General features: G+C 34.2%; 1 protein-coding gene across 1 annotated transcript in view; it reads right to left on the bottom strand.

Annotated features, from left to right (window-relative positions):
• Positions 1-19,767, bottom strand: part of XRN1 (5'-3' exoribonuclease 1) — a 31,234-nt gene extending 11,467 nt beyond the window's left edge. The window contains exons 1-25 of the mRNA XM_009697541.1: positions 19,541-19,767; positions 18,128-18,225; positions 17,676-17,785; positions 17,459-17,569; positions 17,141-17,223; positions 14,812-14,899; positions 14,521-14,689; positions 14,237-14,304; positions 13,081-13,215; positions 11,620-11,683; positions 10,741-10,846; positions 10,296-10,385; positions 9,982-10,138; positions 9,518-9,637; positions 8,339-8,508; positions 7,385-7,505; positions 7,189-7,287; positions 5,335-5,438; positions 4,684-4,815; positions 3,765-3,927; positions 3,196-3,309; positions 2,620-2,718; positions 2,341-2,456; positions 1,352-1,498; positions 907-996 (exon numbers count right to left, since the gene is read on the bottom strand). Of these exons, the coding sequence (XP_009695843.1) occupies positions 907-996; positions 1,352-1,498; positions 2,341-2,456; positions 2,620-2,718; positions 3,196-3,309; positions 3,765-3,927; positions 4,684-4,815; positions 5,335-5,438; positions 7,189-7,287; positions 7,385-7,505; positions 8,339-8,508; positions 9,518-9,637; positions 9,982-10,138; positions 10,296-10,385; positions 10,741-10,846; positions 11,620-11,683; positions 13,081-13,215; positions 14,237-14,304; positions 14,521-14,689; positions 14,812-14,899; positions 17,141-17,223; positions 17,459-17,569; positions 17,676-17,785; positions 18,128-18,225; positions 19,541-19,743 (2,957 nt within the window). The 5' untranslated portion in view covers positions 19,744-19,767. The remainder of the gene's footprint in view (positions 1-906; positions 997-1,351; positions 1,499-2,340; positions 2,457-2,619; positions 2,719-3,195; positions 3,310-3,764; positions 3,928-4,683; positions 4,816-5,334; positions 5,439-7,188; positions 7,288-7,384; positions 7,506-8,338; positions 8,509-9,517; positions 9,638-9,981; positions 10,139-10,295; positions 10,386-10,740; positions 10,847-11,619; positions 11,684-13,080; positions 13,216-14,236; positions 14,305-14,520; positions 14,690-14,811; positions 14,900-17,140; positions 17,224-17,458; positions 17,570-17,675; positions 17,786-18,127; positions 18,226-19,540) is intronic.
• Between the last annotated feature and the right edge of the window lie 714 nt (positions 19,768-20,481).

The following is a 20,481-nucleotide window of genomic DNA, read 5'->3' as shown; positions in this document are numbered from 1 at the left end:
AATGCTTGTATACATTCATAAAGTAACAGAATTTAAGAGTTCTGTATGAGCTTACAATAGGGGTCAAAAAAAATCTTAATCATGGAAAACTGTTTCAAAACTATAACCTTAAGTTTTGTCTCAGGAAAAAAAAAATGAAAAAATTAAATTATTTACAAGTATTCAGTAAATTATGTTTGCATCCAACTAAGTAACTATGTCCAGTTGAGATTAAAGGTTTTGTGACCAGCTGTTTCTCACACAGTAACAGCTTCAGGAAAAGCCTCTCTGGTAAAATGGAGCACAAACCTGAGATTCTTGTAATAGAGGAGTCCCACAATGGTATATCTGCCTGGTAGGAGCCCTGCAGAGTGCAGCATCACGCAGACTTACCAACTCAAGCCCGTGAATAGGGCTTACTAGCTAATAATAAAAGCTTTTTTAATGTTGCTATACTGTGTCTGGAACCAAGGTTGCTCCTTGTCTCCCATGAAACTGATTGAATGTATGCTAAAAATGTGCAGAGCACTTTAAATTCTGTACATGTTATTTTTCAAATTCAAAGCGATCTTAAACAAAATAATTATTGCTTATTTTCAAAAAATGATCTTCTGGTGACTTTGTGACTATTCATAACTATGCTTACTAAAGGTTACTTTAAAAGAAGAATTATGAAGTAGCAATCAAAAATGAGATTTCTCATTTATTGGACTTGAGATAGGTGTCTGACAGAGACTTGGACTCCACAACTGGAATGTACAACATTCTGATAATTTTTTCAGAGTCATGACTGAAAAACCATGCTGCTCAAGGAACAGCAAGGTTTCAGTTACATAGCAGCCACTATGCGATCACCACCCATTTCACAATGTTGTCTGTCTTTATTCTGCTTATTCTAGGGGGCAGGAAGAGAAAAAGATGGCTTACCCATTCTCATCCTCTCCAGGCCAAATGTCATCTTCGTAGAAGATATCTTCCTGGCTATTCTTGGCTATATAATTAAATAGTTCAGGGACCCTAAAAAAAAAATGAATAAGTGGAAGACAAATTTAGTTTCACATCAGCATAGACCACAAAAAAGCCTCATAAAAAAAAACTCTGACAGGCTTCAAAATTTCTGGAGCCCAGATGGATTATTTTTTACTTAATTTACTGTGGTACTGTTCATTTGTCAAGGGTAAGCTGCTGGCAAAATTACTCTATCCCAAAATACGCTTCTCCTTGGAAGGAGAATATTGGAATAAAAGAAATTTCATCAAGTACTCTCCAAAAGCAAACTCCTCAGTTCTTGGAAGATCTGTGTCCAGAGGGCAAAATCCAAAGACCAATATGAAGGCAGATAATTTGGATGAAGTTCATATCCAATATTTACCTTTCTAAATATTCAGCAAGCAGTTGTTCTACTGCAGAAGAATACATCCATTCATTTCCAACTTTCTTAGTATAGCCAGGAACTTCTTCATTTTTCTTATTGAACTTCAGGTTTAGGCCCACATTTGCTTTGTGATCTCCATGAGGACTGAAATAAGACAAAGTTTACTAACTTGCAATAATACATGTATATCCATTAAAAATCCCACATAAATACAGATCCTCAGCCTTAAACCACAGAAAAATTAAATTCACTGTATTGTTTACTTGTTAGCATTACATCAACTGTAAATGTTACAGGACACAGTAGCTGTCCACAGTCATGCCCATATGTCACTGCAAAAGAGGGTATATTTCACCCTTCTTCATTAACTGAGATCTAATCAACCACAATTCACTTGGCATTTACCAAGATGTAGAAGGATGTCTCTGAACAATCAGTGGGGAACAAATGTACATGTTAAATCAACCACTTCTATACTGAGCTGTCCTAGGAAACCACAACTGTGACATTCAGAGAACTACAGGGATTCCCTCCCTTATATATTTTAAGCAGTTTCAGTCTTAACTAGTTCTTTAAAAAAAATTTACAGGTACAAATATTATCCTTTTATACTAGCAGTAACGATAAGCATAATGAAATTAGATCCCAATTCCACTTTTTATTCCGAGTGTGGCAAAGTCAGTTCAAACTGCTGCTTCAATTATGCAAACAGCTAACTAGGGTAGTCAATTTATGTCCTTCTACAACACTAAACCCAACAGAACAATTCTCCAGTACACAAAAATTAAAAAGAAGTTTATGATAGGAGAGAAAAAAAACACACTGCGTATGAATTTAGTTTACAGCAAAAATACTTTAAAGAAGGCTTCGCATCACAAAACAGTTATACACTTGATAAGAACAGCACTGAGACATACAGAGATTCTGTAGAGTTGTATTAGAATTTAGAAGCTTCTCTACGGTCAAAATTCACAAAAAGAACTTACTTTTTCTTTGACCCTCTTCCAATAAAGATACTCCCAGTAAATCTGGAGACAAGATATCCACTTACTCCAAGACGGCTGGCCAAAATATATGCAGGATTGTATTTCACAGAATATTTCTGTAAAGCAAGCAAACAAAAAATATTGGCAATTCCTTAAGGATAAGGATTTTTATACAAAGGGCAAATGAATCATATGGAAGCATCCCTTAAAGACATTTACCATTGCAAAATAGATTTGACACATTGTTTAATCTTTTACTAGAAAACCAGAAGCACTTACATGCTGGTTCTGTATTAAAGGATCAAGCTGGGGCTCACACGGAATACTGAAAACTACACGAATTCTACCCTCTGTGATCACATCACGTGAATCTTGAACCTTGGAGAGAAACACAACACAATAAAAATGTTATTTAAAACTAACAGTCTTTGGATACTAGACCTTGTAGTCTACCGTATCAACAATTTTGCTGCAGTAGGCACAGAGATGCTTTGGGATTCATCATCTTGCCTTAAGCTGTACACTGCTTCCTCAAAGGCAATCAAAGAGTGTTAAATCAAAGGAATCCATGACTGAAAATGGCCCAAAATGAGACCTCTATGTATTTCAAATTGTCCCAAATAATTAATAAAAATAATCCTGCATTCAAGTTATGCTACCTTTTTCCTGTTATGCCAGCAACAGACATAGGGACAGGAGACCCTGCCCACTCGCCCTCCTCCTCTGACCTTCAGGGAATCTTTGATTTAAAATTTTAGCTAGTAAATGACCACTACTGCCACACATCATCTTAGATTATTTTAGGCTTGCAAATAAAGAAATCCAGGGAGAGGGGGAGAAATTATAGGAACTAACTTCTCCCATGCAACCATAGTAAGGAGATCCCAGCATAAAGGCTGTACTTCCAGAAGGAAACAAATCATCCAAAGTTTTGATGTTTGAAAAACGAGAGTCGAAGGCTTTGATATCCTACATGAAAGACAAAATTGATAATGTTAGATATCATTCAGTTCCAGCAGAATAATTGAAAAGTTCATATAAATAGACACTTATTCTAAAACATTATGTGAGTCTGAAATAATTCAAAGGCAAAGTTAATGCTACATTACAAATGCTGTTACACAAGCAACTATTCTACCTCATAGAGCACCACTACTGTATTTCATTCAAAATATCATTAGTAAAAAGATGACAAAAGTTGTTTTTTCAGTAAGATCTCTAAACTGTGCAACAGGGTCCCAAATTTTGTGACAATATACTTGCCTAAGCACATTACGTTTTTTTTATACAATAAATCACATAAATTTAAGATGTTTATTTTTGATCATTCTTTAGTTTTAAAGGAGCATACACTCCTTCCTCTATGCACCTCCTCAATGGAGTAAGGAGCTTTGTGCCAGAAGATACTGAACTTGTACGTTTACCTTGACAACGGTTTGGTAAACAAAAGGAAGAACTTGTTTTGACCACTGCTTCTCCAAATAAACTTCTCCATTTTGCTTTAGTTGATATCTATTACCAGTGAGTAACTGAGCGTATACAACTATTGATGTTTCATGGATAATTATTCCTTTTCTTCTCTGGTAGCTGAATACAAAGCAGAACATTTAGTCTGATTACAATAAACAGAACTGAACCAAGAGGGTGGAATTAATTTCTTGAAATAATAATAATAATAATAATAATAATAATAAAAAGCTTTCAACAAAAAGATTCTAATAGTTTACCTCCTGTTTTATAAAAAATACCCAGAATAAACAGCTTAACCAATTGCTTATACATTGTTGCACAGTCATCACTACATAGCTAAATGTGTTAATTTAAACACATTTCACCTTTACAGTGAGAAGGGTTAGGGGTAATTAAGGCAGCTAACTCAACTGACAGATAAGAAAATGGCAAACTACTGTAACCCAGTTGTGTTCCACTGGGCACCCCACACTCTAGAAAAGCAAGAGCTGCATTCAAATTTAACAATGCTAAGCTATTGAAGTTGGAACTTCATACTGTATGACTCCATTCTATATACTTCCTACAGCTGAAGATTACTAAAACCAGAACAGAATATTGAGTGGGAGAGTAAATACTGAAACTCATTCAAAAGTTCTTTTTTAACAGCATCTAACTTTAAATACCTAGGGACTAACTCCATATATTCTGAAATCTCAACATAAGCTCTTTTATGTTGTGTTTGTTTTTTTTTTTTAAATTCCAACAGACTCATTAACCTTTGTCATCAAGCATGCAGCAGCTCTTCTATGCTACTTAGGTCTGTAATACAGCAACAAAACATTGCTAAGCTCTAAAACACAAAGTTACACCTTAATTTTCAAAGTTACTTACTGCTCTGAAATGCCTTGAACTTCTTTTAACCACGTGTTTTGTTCCTTATCTCCAACATATGCCACTTTAGTTGGAGGCACTGCACTTCCCATGTATAGCTTCTGTGTGCCATGTGGTTCTTCCAAATAAAACCTTAAGAATATTATGACAGGTATGAATTTAACCAAGTAAGATTAATCTAGACATAACCAATTGTGAGCAGAACTTAAAATAGTTAGAAATTACTTGTTAAGGACATGGAAAACCTACAGCATCATTTTCTCTATTCCTTCCACAACAGGACACACAGCATATTTTTTATAAAAAATACCAGCATATGTGCAGAAAGGAGGACTGTACAGAAATGTTCTCTTTTACATTATTCTGTGTCGACTTCTGTGCATGCATTTTTTTTCCCCTCAAAACTAAGAATGAGCTCCCCCAAACTTCTACATCTATGGCAAAATACTGAAGGACGAGACTTCTATAGAGATAACCAAACCTCAGAAAGCGTTAAACAAAGGTTCTTCCACAAAGCAGCCTTTGATACATCTGGACTCATTTGCTGTTAGCAAATATTACAATAATCCCAAAACTTTTGTAGAGCCTATGGAACTTATTTTGAATAAAATAATAAAGATGACAAACAACTATCTATGAAATGTCTCTTACTTGGTTTCTCCATCTGACACAGCAACAACTCTGGCTTCTTCAAGGTGTGGCCAGTTAACAAAAACACGCTTTCCAAGTACCAAACTGGCAACATTTTCTACCATCTGAAAAAAACCAGAAGTTACTAATTGTTTAAAATACTAACAGATTTTTCTTAAAGTATTTTCAAACTGTATTTGCAATGAAAACTACTCTAGTTAAAGAACATGTCTTCTTGCAGAATAAAAAGCTCATTTTATCTTATTGAATTATATTTTGATACATAGTACATAATCTCTGATTAGAAATGCAGAATGATATTTCATTTTTTAGGACAACATATTGTATTCCAATGGCTATATGGCTACTTACATGTAGCATATGTTAGTTGTAAGACCTGGGTTGATTTACATTTCTGGTATAGACTTACTATGTAATTTTTTTGTTAAATCACTTAGAACTGTTTGTGTCTCTGGGACACAATAATCAAAGTGACAATCTAGAGATTAGTGAAATATTTTGTACCATAGATTTTACTTTTGTATCTCACTGAAATAAAGAAACGGCACTTATGTCCAGGACTTTGCTAGCATCTGAAATTTTAGTCTCATTATGTTTTTTCAATGAGTTTCTACTATTTTTTAATATATTATTTTGGCTTATTTAATTCTCTTTCCTACGTATCTTGAATATTCACTCTCCCTATCTCTCTACTATAAAATCCTACCTTGTTGTTTTCCTCCTCTGTCCTTTCCTGGTGTTATTCATTTGCCTCTGAAACTTTTTTCTTTTCCTGGATTTGTCTTTTGCTACCTGATATTTTTGCTTACTAAACAGAGCTGACTTTCAAAGGATTTAGAAAAACATTCTCCTCCTTAATGGGTCTGCATCAACTCTTTCCTCTAATTCCTCTGTCAAACAGTCTCATTTAAGTGGAAGGTGTTCAGTCTGCTTTGTTGATGAGAAGGGACTGATTAAAAAAGAAAAAGTGTCTATATACTCAGCTACACAAAAGATAAGGGGCACTGGTTTGAAAACTCTGCTTCCTTGCATTTATACCGTTTCCAACTATTAATTAGTCAGGAGTGAGTCTCACCAACTCTTTACGTGAGAACACCTGATGGCTACCACAGAGAAATGCCAGAAACTCTACTGAGGAGACTGACATTTAATATTCTGAAGTCAGGGCAAATTTAAATCTTTCAGCAGATTCCCAAAATTCTAGACTGTTCCCCACACAAATTTAGCATTTTAATCCTAACGAACTTCATTTTTTACTATTGACTCCAACAGTCAACAACAGCTTTCAGTATGAACTAATACCATTGACTTTTAGGTGAACTGATCCAGCTGATGTTTTCAAAATATATACCAAGAAAACTACCACTGAATAGTCTCAACTTTGAGCTGGGAGCTAAGAACTCCAGAGTTCTTACTCCAGCAATTAATTCTACTGCCTTGAGCATACAGCCATATTTCACCTTCCTTTCTATTAATCAAATTTTAAAAACTTATACATAAAGCTTGTTTTGAAATCAAGCATTACTAGTTAAATAAAGGTTGAAAATTTCTACAGGTATTCTTTTAAATTAACCATTCAATATACTCAACTATTCTTTTTTAAGAAATGCTTGGGTTTAAAATATTTTTTTTAACTTTTTCAGTACTATTCTATAAACGTTTTTCTCTTATAATACACTACTGAGAAAGTATAAATAACCAACATTTCAAATGTGACTATTTAACAAATTCAGTCTTTTTATTACAAGTTTTTTTGTCTAGGTTTTGGGGGTTTTGTTGTTGTTGTTTTGGTTTTGTTTGTTTGTTTTTTGTTGTTTTCTTTTTTTTTTTTTCGGTTAGGAGCTGAATGCTTACCTGTTCTTTTGATTTCTCATCAGCTATGATTTCCAGCATCATGTTCTCTCCATGGCTGCTTTGCTGAAACACCTGTACGCCACTTTTTCTAAGATAGAACTGGGTAAAAACAAAGCAGCACATAAAACTTACTTGAACTCTGACATAGTTAGCTATTAAATACAACTGAAAACGTAAGAAGAGAGAAGTCTTTTACCTTATGTTTAATGTGCTTTAAAGTAGGAAATCCACAAAAATATAACGCACTTTTGTTGATTTTTGTTATCTTATTGTGGGTTATTTCTACGTGCCAAGCATCCAAAGGTATTGTTTTATACCTAAAAAACAAGTTGCACAATGTTTGCTCATACAGATTGACCTTTGGCTCTAGAAACTCTCACCACTCATTCAAACACTCACTAATTGAGAAACCTTTTGACTTTCCTGTAAGGTGGCAATTAATTTAAGCCACTTGGAATCTATACAAAGAACTATAAAAAAACATGCTATTGCTGCCAAGAGACTACTCATTAAGAAAAAGACAAAACTTCAAGCCACAGTATGTCCCCATCTCATTATTTTAATTCACTGTTATTGTCAAATTCTAAACTAGCAATGGTTCCATATGGTATCATTTATCTTCACAAGCATTCTTGACTGAGTGTAATCCTGCAACAAGCATTCCTCCTCTATTTTGCTTTAAGTTTGACTACTATTAAGCTTATGTTTCTATTTAATCTTGAAACCTCCACCTTTGTGCAATACAGCTGGCTACTTTCAGTGAGAGAAAAGTGAAAAATACACTTGTGTTCAACGCTCTGCACTGGATCCAAATGCTTACATTTTTTTACAAATGCCCTGGAATCAACATGCTGATAAATCACCACTATTATCAGATATTTGTACCAGTCTTTCATTTTCTGTGTCATAAAAAGTTTAGTAATTCTCTAGAGTGTTCTTGCCAACGCAGCATTGGTTCATCTGTCTTGCAAAGTGACATTTGAAGAAGAGAGACAAATGCTTTTACCATGCGATCCACAACAAGTATCATCTAATTCAATATTTTACATTTTTCAGTGTATATATTGGCATATACAAGCTTTGGTTAAAATGCTAATAAAAGTATTCTAACTACTTTTAGTCTACTCTAAAATAGTTACGCCACTGTTACCTCGTATGACATCTTTCTATTGCAGGGAATTTCTCTGGCCATGGTGATATGTACTTGAACTCTGCATCTTTGTCATACCAGTACATTAAGCAAGCACTGTGAGTATTCCTTCGTTTCTCCTCTTCTTTTAGGCACTTATTACAGGATTCCATGGCCTGCAGCAGTCGTTTCTAAAATTTAGAGAAATTAGTCTATGTGAAATTGGCAATAAACATTAGCACAGAAACATCCACTTCTCTGATAAATGTGTTAATTTTCTAATGGCAGTCTCACCCTTCCTTATGTCCCAGCTCTCTGATAAAAATAGGGTAATTACAATGGAATGGCTTTGGAAAATAAACATTACCTTTTTTCAAATGTTTCCAAAGGCGAGCCTTATTTTGCCTTTTACATTTAACATACAAAGAAATCTTAAAAAGGTTTTAGATGTTAACATAAAATTCTGCGAAATAACTATTGAAAAAGTTCAAAATCTTATGGGTTGTCCAAGTAGCAACTTGTTGTTTTTTGTGAGAAAACTAAAGCCTGTCAACCTTTCACTGTGAACTATGGAAACAACCGATAGGCACACACCACCACCTGTATGTATCTTAACATGCAATCTGCACTTTTATTTTCATCCACTCTTTGATGTGCTCAAATTTCACCTGATAAAAGATATTACAACAACGTATATAATACTGTTATCCTATAAGCAAAAGGAAAATGTTATTATTTCATTTTTAGTCTGTTAATGTTTTACTGTTTGATTTGTACTTGAAGTCTTCTACCCATTACTGGTGTTCATGTGAAAAGATTTTCTGCAAAAAGACTGTTTGGTTTTTTAAGTGTGGTTCTTTTATTTTACCTACAGACATTCTGTATTCTTATATGTGTATAGGAATAGAATTTTTTTCTCAAACAATCTGAAACTAAATATTTGAATAGCTGATTAAAAAAATGAACACACAACAAAAAGTCCACACCCCTATGTAAGACTTCAGACACTTGAAGTTAACTTTGCTTGTGTAACTTAATCTAGCTTTACTTACCAGGCAGCAAACGTTTATATTTTTCTATGATCTTATCAAGTGTTAATTTAAACTTCCATTTAATCGCATGCCTAACTGTTTGTTAAACTTCTTAATTAATCGATTTGTTATGAAGCTTTTCTAGACAGCAGACATTGAAAGAATTTACCTCATCAATAAACGGGATTAATACTACAGCTTCCCATTCTTGCTGTTTTCCATTTAGGTCAGTTTTAAAATCCGGTGGATAATATTCTATAATAGGAGAGTCTTGACTAATCATCAAATGCTAGGAAAATACAATAGAGAAATTAAACAATATCAGAGACAATTTAGCACTAATTCTAGGAAGAGATAGAGGAAGGCTGGTATGAAAACCAATTCAAGGCTAAACAGGAATTCAACACTTATCATTTAACTCTCCTAGTCTGAAATTGTTTAGCAAATGCATTGTATTTATTACTAACTTTACAATGTACTAACAAGAGCAAGACGTAGAAGTATTTAACCATACACCTGAAGAAGTAGAATATAATTAAGAGGACATGAAAAAATATCAAGAAAAGAGTTACTTCAAAATAAAGCAGACAACCAGTAAGCAATAGATAAATGCAATTTAATTCTAAATCCTACCTGGTAGCACTTAGGTAGCAGGTCTTTGCTAGCTGCTGGAAGTACAGCAAGCAGCTGTTCAAATGGCATGAAAGGTTTTCCCAGTTCAAATTTGATTCTGAGTTCACTAATGTTGCGAATATCCGACAGATAAGGAGCATAATGATAAGGATAATACCTGCAGGGGAAAAAAACCTTCTAAGTTATTTGACTTCATTATAGCACAACAATGTTCACAGATCAGAAACAAACAGAACTATATTAAATGTTCCCACCATACAAAGTGAAATATCGCTCGATCTTTAACCAATTTCTCATTTGACAATTTTTCTTACCAGCTCCATGACTGAACTCCATGGTAATAATAATGCAAAATCCATTGTATTGCCTGGACATAACATTCAGCTTGATCAGCCAAGAAGTCACTTAAAAGAAAAGGAAAAGGTACTTATTAGTTTTTCTCACATTTGCACTGGTATATAAAAATTACTTAGCACCTTGTACATAGGAATGAAGATAGAGTGTTTTGGGAACCTAGTAAGACCATGGTTTTCTAGATTCATTTAATACTAGTGGATTTTTTCCTCTCTGGTCCTCAATTACTTGTTACAGAAAACTTGACTTGCAGCTCTTCTTGTATTAGTCAAAAGCATCACCACTGCAGTACTGCCATGTGTTCTCTGCTTTCAACACGGGTGAATATTCTGTCTTCTATTAGACATATGCAAAGACTTGTCTTTGGTGTTCAAAAAAAAGAAAGGAGAAAAAGCATATACTTACTCAGAAACTACTTCTACACCCATTTTAGTCATGTAGTAAGTTCTTTTGTATTGTCTAAACTCAGTTTCAAACAGATCATCATCTTCTAGTTCATCTTCCAACACAGCTGAAAAGGCAGTCATGAAAAAAAAAATAAAAAAATTAACATTCACTTCTCTACTACAATAAGGTTTGAAGACATTCAGTTTTGACTTAATGCCTTAACTTTATTCCTCAGTTCACAGCTATAGATGCTCATACCTTCCTTGCAATGGAAATTACATGAAACCATCAAACAAGAACTTCCCCGGCCCCCCCCTAAAGAGAGTCAACCCGTTTTGCAGCCCAATTACAAGAACAAAGAAGAGAATATAAGCCATCAGAGAATAGTTTAAGAAAATGCCAAAATACATTTTAAAATTCTTTTTTTTTTTCCAGGAACATCATCTTTCAACATGGAGTGATATTTATACATTTTTTTACATTAAATTTCAAAACATGAGCAGAAGACATTTCCTGCAAGTGGAATAAGTTTAAAAACATAATCAACACAAACAAAAACCCCAAAGCCATATAAAAATCTGTTCATTTGTCCCCATCTGTATAACAAAATTACCTAGGCAGACAATTATCAAAAACATAACGTTGAAGATTTGCTCATTCATTCCTTTAATTCATCTTGGAAATACTGGTCAGGTCAGAAGCACTTCAAAAGCTTTAGCCCCACTCCCTCTCACCATCAGCCAGTGATGTGCAGTTCCATTCCCAATAGCTGACTACATAATTCTTTCATTTAGGTTAAGGTCATCTCTGACATGAAATTCCTACAGATCTTCCAAATCTATACACAAATTAACAAGTTTTTTGTTATATGTATATGGAAAAATTATTTGCACTTACTTTTAGGGGTCACTTCACCTTCGTTTTTTTCTAAAGCAGCCAAACATATAGAATTTTCCTGAGCCTATTAAATTAGTATTTGAGATAAAGTAAAAATACAGAATAATATGCACAAACCTCATTCACAACCATATAATCTGCAACTCAAAACGCTATAACAAGATGCATAAATATTATTATTTAGTATAACACCCACTACATTTCCTTCTCTTGTAATTGCCTAGGGAAAATGGTTTTATCAAACAAAAGGACAGATCAGACAAAGGAGCAGTTGCAAATAAATCTCAACCACCTTTAAAAAAAAAATCCGAATATTTGTTTTCTAAAATACAACTATTTCCAAAACTGCGCAGTACACATTTAAGCATTTTTATCTAAATCATGCACGGTGCTATAGCACCAGTATGCAGTCAAATTTTTCATCCGTAAATTTAAGAGTTCAGATTACTTCTATGGGAAGTAAGGACACAAGAAATTATGTCTTAGAGGGTGAAATAAGCCAAACATTCACTTCATTCTCACAATACACTGTCTTTGGCGTACAGCACTGAGTAGCTTTCAATAAGCAGAATCATTAAGCTGGCCCTCTTCCCCTGTACCTGAGATATGCAAGCTCCTGACTGTCACTGCCATTCAAAGGATCAGTCAAGATGGCTAGCTAATACTACACAGCTGCTCCAAACTTCTGTGGCAAATAAGAATACAACCACAAATAAAGCATACCTTATTAAAGGAAGAGCTAACATCTTACTCTTACAAACCACAAACTGCACTAAAGAGCAGGATAACGATATCCAGCAACAGATTAAAACTTGAAGGAATTTCCTGCTGCTACTTAACACTCTGTTGAAGGCATACATTGAAGGACAGCCAAACAGAAGTGGTGGTGAGGAACATGACAGCAGGGCAGAGTCAAGATACAGAGAAAGGCACTGTTCCTTATTAATCAGTTATATCTAGAATTGCAAGTTTAATAACCAATCTGAGATAGCTCAATGAAATTCCTATTTATCTATTCATTGTCAAATAGTCGGCCAATACCAAGACATGCATGAGTGATCTATCAGTGTCTCTGAAACATATAAAACTTCCAGCAGGCTATGCATTGAAAAGTAAAATTATAAAGCACAGCAAGTTTGACCATAACTCACCCAGAAGTAAGTTTTGCTGTTGAGGAACATACGTTGAGGAACATATAAAGTGACATACAGCGTTAAGTTACGGGTTTATAAGATTTCAAAAATCATGAGAACCTGACCTTGACTTAACCATTTCATCACTCATAACCAGCAATGCACACAGGCAGTTCCTAAAATGTTACATTCTACTATTTTTTCTGATCTCAAAAAAAAATATATATCCCAAACAGAAGTTTATGTGATTTGATTTGTCTACGATCAAATTATTGATTTGCAATAAGTAACATTCTTATTTCCAAAATTGCACATGTAAAACACTAACCTTTTGTTTCTTTTGTTTATTTTTTCTGGCTTCCTCCGCTGCAACACCAGCTGCCTCGTTGAGGTATTTATTGCCTACTTTACTTTCAAACCATTTTAGGTCTACAAAGACTTCACTGAAGTGTTCACGATCAAACTGTACAGAAAGATTAAAGTAAATTTAGAAATATTTGAGGGATGCCAAATTTCGTGTTAAATTAACAATATCTTTTTTAGTATGTGCATTAGATTACATCTAGAGTCATTTGTACATAAACATTTTGCCCTAGAGCTACAACTAAACTAATAGATTAACATTAAAAAATCTTTTTTCTTAATGATATATAACATATATCCAAGTCATATTTCATTTTCTCTCAGTAAGGCAGGAATGTGTAACAAAAACAGTTAGATAACTTCCACACTTCACTATCAACTCTAGAAGTAGTAGATGTATGTAGGATCTGGGTAATATAGTTTTGTGCCACACACCCAACACTTTTATACTTCTGCCCAAGAATTGGAAGACAGGGCTGAAGGAGGGACAGCAGATGAACTTCTTCCAAGTTCAGCAGATGGCTGAGACCTTTCCACTTCTGTATGGCCTATACCTTTTCTTATCTCTAGGATGGATTACTGCAGTGGCATTTAACAGGATTGGCTCCTGTACGCCAGTCAGTTCATGAAGAATGCTGATGCCTGCCTCAGAGACATGAATGCTTCATTGCTCTTTACCAGTGATCTTCATAAAAAACTTGCAAAACATATTGCTCTCCAAGATCTTCAGACATAGCTTACCCCGCAAGAAACTGACCAGCAAAGGAAGCAAAAGAATGTAATTGCCTGCAGCACACTTTGCCCAGTACTGCCACTCATTATTCAAAGAGAATTGAGAACCACGATTCTACTGGTGAATTCTCATTTGACTTGCAGTACTAAAAGATGCTGGCTAAAGCACAGATCAAATGATTCAATCTTTTTCCTCTTATGATAGGATCAGACAACAACTGATTGGATCCCATTGGTTAAATGATAAAACAGCTGATCGAACCACTTGTAAATACAGTCATTTAAGAGTTCATTACAACTACAGCATGATATATTTTAGGGGACTATATTGAGGTTATATTCCTAAGAGTATACCATTTTACACATTATAGAATTTCAAAGTTACTTACATCTGACAATCTTGTGAGATATTTCTCAAAGCGTTTTAAATTCAGATGCCCATTTTCATTTATGTAACCTATTGGGAAAATAAAGTATGTTTTTTAAATTACCAATTTAACAAATTTCAAATTTCAATTTAAATGCCCCATTGATAATAGAATGCAATCCTCCTGGCTGTCTAAAGAAAGTGTAATAAATACTTAACATTCTAACATGGCTAAAAAGGTCAATAAGTATTAACACAGGAACATTAAAGTTTCTGCTTTCTACAACTGAACTTCAGTGTTCTTACCTCCCAGTTCTGGCAAGATAGCCATATATGTTCTATAAAGTAGCGGCAGTGCATCATGATTAATGTGCAAATGAGGTAGATGAGGAATAAAATCATTTCCTACAAGGAAACCCATTAAGATCCAATCATCTATTATCCTTTCAATATCATATTCAAACGAAATCTTGTCCTGGGGGGGGGGGGGGGAAGGAAAAAAAGGAAAAAAAAAGCACAGGAGTATAATTTTTTATTACCATGTTTGCATAAAAAGACCTCACACATTTTCTCAGTCACAGCTCCATTAGAACTTACTTTTACTGGGGAAAATTCATAATCAATATATTCTCTCATCAGTGATAAATGCAGTAAATGAAATGTGGTTTCCTCTGGTGCACATGCTCTGTAAATTATTCAAAACATTAAGTTAACTATTTATAAACACACTTTCAACATGAATATTTAATAAGTCCAAGGTTATCTAAAACTAAGTAATCTTACTAGGATTGTATCTTTGCAGAAGAAATAATGTATAAACATTTCTCTTAATCTATTTCAGGATTCACCTGGTTTGAGTCTATAAAATTTCACAGTACAGTCTTCTAAACAGCAGATGAGACTACACTGTATGGAAAACAGCTACCTTAGAGGAAGTAGGGCAGTTTTGTGGAGTTCCATGTTGCATTAACTATTTCCTAAGTAATTATCCCATTGTCCAAAAAAGGGACAACCTAACCTAACTTTGCACCAAACCCAATGAATTTTAAGGTATTTTAGAAATAGTCTGAGTACATACAGAGTACACAGATTCATGTCTAAACTGAGATTCATGTCTAAACTGGCTAGGTTACACTTGCAGTCATTTGAAATGCTTCTTGTAAGAAAAGAATATGCTCAACTTGAAAATATGCTCCATATGTATTATCTAGTGGCTTCCACACAGCACGAAAGAAATGACAAACCTACTGTTTGTTTATGGCATAAATTAGTCAACAAATATTCTGCCTTCTTCTCTTTGCTAAAATTACTTAATACCTAAGCCAACATTAGGCCAAAATCAGTTAATACCTACACCAAGAGATTAATGAGCTGAAGACTGATGTATTTTAAATTCATAAAGGACTATTTCACCTTGTAGGTACTACAACTAGCTGCAATCACCTTCAATGACAAACCAGCACAAACACCTGTGTATTCACAGACTAAATTTTGGCCAAAATCCTTTAAGGAAGATGTGTGCGATACACAAGCTTATATGAAGACTACTAAGATGAACTCTGAGCTACATGTGGCTGCATAGAACTTCAGAACCAATTCTGTCACTTTTTAAACATACATCTCATATTGGTATTAAAGAACTTTGGCAAATCCAGGCTGATGCTCTAAGACTCTGGAGACATTTTGCCCCTTATTCTTCATTGCACTGGACTCGAAAATCCTGATAAAACAAATAATTTCTCTCAATCAATAAATTGCTGACAGACATCAATTTGTATGTATTTTTAGTATTTCAAATTTCCAACTGTAAATACCCATAAAAGTGACAATATCGACCAGAAGGTACTTCCTGTAACTTCCAGAAGTAAATACCTGTAATGAGCCATATTATCTAGAAATTACAACAGGAGCCAAATATGGAACAATGCTGGGGGGAACAGTGGGGAATAATGACATCTTGCCTTTTGATTTCAAGCTTTATTTAATTAATCCCTCAAAAAGTCATCACATTATTTTTTAAAAAATGGAAAAAGAACATTTTTCTTTGATTAGACTACGGTCTTTTAAAAACATTACATGCCAACATTATCAACAGAATGACTATTAGTGAAAAGCTGACTGCAGAAAACTGTGAAAAGAATACTTATTTCTCATGTTTATCATATTGTCCTTGGCAATAAAAGATTTGTTCTTTAGCAAAAATGATGCCTTTATCTAAACATTTATATGACTTATCACTGTATTAGCAAAATCCTTTTCGCATCAAAAAAGTGTATTTCTCTCTGTCTCTCTCATCTTCTCTCTTTATCCACCAAATACATGCTTAAGGTCCTTCAAAGAAGGAACCTAGCCACAGTAATAGTTATAAAATTAATTTTTCTATTACTTCAGAACAATCCCATGTACATGCACAGTTCTGGAACAAATCACCTTGTTCTCACTGATTATAGCCCACAAGTTAGTTGAAATGGGCAAATCCAGAATGAATATGAGCATACAGAGAGCCACTTTAAGAGAGTTTATTTTAGTAATTATTCTAGTAACTTATTTACATGCACAAAACCTCAGATATATAAGTAAGTTTTAAAAAGTCAATATCCACATAAGACAATTATGGAAACAACGTCAGTACAGCCTGGGCTGCTCCATTCATAAAATGAAGAAAGGAGCACAACACACCAAAGCTCTAAGGATTTATTTTTTTTAATCAGTTGTCCTGACAGCATACATTTTCTCTTGTAAACTAATTCAAATGCACAGTTTAACAAGTTAATTTCTCTAATTTCGTGTATTTTCTAACATAAAAATAAACTAAGACTTTATTTATTTAGCATGCCATCAATACAAAAAACTGTTTTAGTCACCCACTGTCTTTTGGATTTAGTTTCATCATATAAAAAATAAGAGTAAAGTTAAATCAGTTCACCTTTGAGATTTTTTACCACCAAATCTGACTTCTTCTCTTAAAAGCGCAAAGTGTGCCTCATGACTTGTTAATCCCAGCATAATCTATTACAAAGAAATATTAGAAAGGTCTTATTTCATTATTTTTTTTTTAAACTGTTACTCAAGATTCAAGCAATATAAAGAAATTATGCTGCTCTGTTTCAGTAAAAATTCAAGTTTGCAGGAATACAAAATTACATGCTTGTTCAGTAACATTTTAGAACCCTATGTGCTTAGGAAGACATTAGACACACACTTTATAAACTTCTGTTGTTTGCATCATCTTAATTGCACATACCAAGTCAGCATCTAAACCATAGAGACAGTGTCTTGTGTTTGGATCATGATGAGGCTTTGCTTTTTCTGATCTGATGAACTCCATAATTTTATGCTCCCCTTCCCCCGGAGTCTGCAGAAAAAAAACCAAACAAAACAAACCAAGAAAATTCATCAGTAAGTATTTTTCTATAAAATAAAACTTGATTTAAAATAAAATATTAACAAAATACAATGACCTCATGGCCTGATAAGTAGACTGTTACTCCTTGCCAGGATTTGTCTGTGGAAATCTTCATGTTTACAAAATATTTAAGATGCTCATGCAATCTGGCCATGAATTCAGTTCCTGAAAACAGAAATCCAATTTAAACACAAAGCTTTTCACTAGCCATTCAAACATGCATTTACACTTCAAAAGTATTAATGAAAAACACAACAAATAAAAATTCTGCAAGAAGGGGATAGCTTTTTTTTTTCCTAAGAGGTTTCATTTTTTCCACAGCAATCCAAAAAATTTTTAGAATGAGACCATATTTCCAACCCTACATTAAAACTTCTGTTCTTAACTTGAATCTTTATAAATTCTATCCTTTAATTAAAAAAAAAAAAAAAAAGCCTTAGGATAGGAGAATAGTGCCAAAATATAGATGTGAAAACATAAATCTAAACACTTAACAAATTATCTTACCGGGTGTAATACAGTTGGAGTCAAATCTGGCTTCTGTAGGCAGAGTTTCTCCCTTTTCTAATGCCTTTTTAATTTTGTCCTCTGCCTCTTTTGCTGATCTAAACCAAAACAGGGTTGGAGAGTGCGAGTAGAGAAAGAATCATCTTATTGAAATGTTAATATCCTAAGCACAGCTTTATTGACAAAATACATATATCTGACTTTTTAAAGAGTGGGGGTTTTTTATAAAATAAAAAAGGGCAGGGGGAGAGAAATTTAACTTTTGAATAGAATTTGAACTTGTTTCTTTTACAACTAGAAGGCTTAAAGATAGCTTTTTTCCTTTAGTAATGATGATAATCTATAATTACTCAGATACAGTTAATATTTAAGATTACCAAGATGATCATTTAATGGCCGATCACAATGAAAGCAAATTAAGGTTGAAACAGTAAGAATACTTGGGATCTGAACATCTGAAAATGCTATCCTAGAACAATAATGGTAATGTAGTTAAACCAAGCAGCAAGTTTGGAATACCATGGAGGTATGAGGGTGAACTAACAATTTATCATCACTAGTCATAGAAAAACAAACAAACAAATATCATCCTAGCCTTTCTTGGCCAAGGATTTCATAAACACTTTTGAACCAGAAAAAGAGAAGCCACCAATGTATTAAGATTTTTGTCCTTCTCTCAATTCCACTCCAATTTTGTATTTAGAGCTCTTTCTTAATGTCTTCTTCCTCTCAACCTCATTTTTTCCTTAAAAACAAACAAAAACCCAAACAAAGGACAAAACCACAAAAAACACAGTAGCTTGAAAACATTTCCTCTTGTCCCTTTCCCCCAGTTTGTTTCTGTGGCATTTCACTCACCATCCCTGTACTGTCTGACCACTGGCTTTCTTTCCTTACAGCAGTCTTCAAAAAAAGCTTTCACATCTTCCAAAACATTAATATAACTCTTAACACTGTGAAACCTACTTGCGGCTCTGTATCTGAGCTAGCTTGCTATCTGATATCAACAGGAAATCAGTTTCATTAGAAATTTAATTTCTTCTAGGACTGTCAAAGAACATTCCATTATAGTTACCAAAAAAGTATATCTAGAATTATTATTCACAAATACCAAAGACTCATGGGTTATGAAGCCATTGGAGACATCTGTAAGAGCTCCACTGCAGATTTATTTCACAGAAAACTTCATAGGAAAAAAGCTCCCCCTGCCCTTAAGTCCTGCATACACAGAGAAAAATTTAAATAACAAGCAAACTTTCCTTTTTGGAATCCTGATTTTAAGTATTAACATTTAAAGCTACTGTCAAAGGCACAACTCATAATATATTTTACTTTTCATGGCATACATTTAAGTAAGTTTTTTTTCCCAAGTGTTTACTATCATAAAGACAGAGTAAAAATAAATATTCTCACCTAAAACGTCTCCCACGCTGCTGATTCATTTTTGCTCTTGGAGCTACTCCATCAACTGCCATGAAGAAAATCTTCCTTGGTTTAATAATGCGAAACAGTACTTCCAAATAATGAAAAATATCAGCAAAAATCTTATCTTCTGAGATTCTGAAGTGAACATCATCATCATTTGGATGTGAACACTGATGTATAATGCCATTCATGTCCAGGTATAAGTTGTCAAATTCTGGAATCTACAACATCCACAGTTAGTACCCACTTAGTGACAGCTGAAGCAATGCAATCACTGCCCAAGGTGTGGCTGAGAGTAATGAACTCTGGAAATGAGCTGAGGTGGAAAGATCTCCCTGGAAGCTATTGCATGTCAATGGCCTAATAATATCTTGACTGGTTATGGGTTTGCCTGCACTTACAATCTGTTATTATGATTTTACCAGTGAAGAAAATCAGATGAATAGACTCCTATCCTATCCCAATTGTTTCTAGTACCTCAAGGACTTCTGTCCCCTGTGCTTGGCCAATCTTCTACATTGTATAAGCAAACTAAGGGGGGGGGGGGGGGGGGGGGGGAAATCACACTTGTCATGAAAATATAATTTTTTAAAAAAAATAATCCCACACATTTCAGTGATTGAATCTCACATAGCTGCACTATAAAAAAATAAAATCTACAAAACTGGGTAAGAAGTCTCCAACAGTATTTCAAAAGCCAAGCCATCTTAAGAAGCTTTAGGACTCTCTCCCTGTTAAGCAGCTCCTACCATGACCACTGCATGCTGCCTCTTTAGCTATGCTAAGAGCCACCTGTGAGTCTAGAGTGACAATTACCACCAAAAGCACTAGAGTTATCAATAACAACATCAATTTCTTTCCCACACTTTCCAACCTTTTTTTTTTCTGTCTAGTTCTCTGTTCTTCTAACAGCTTTATCTGTAGCAGCC

This window comes from Cariama cristata, unplaced genomic scaffold (assembly GCF_000690535.1).
Source record: "Cariama cristata isolate BGI_N322 unplaced genomic scaffold, ASM69053v1 scaffold30163, whole genome shotgun sequence".
NCBI lineage: Eukaryota > Metazoa > Chordata > Aves > Cariamiformes > Cariamidae > Cariama > Cariama cristata.
The sequence above is the reverse complement of the archived record's forward strand: the minus strand, read 5'-3'. Positions and strand labels throughout refer to the sequence as shown.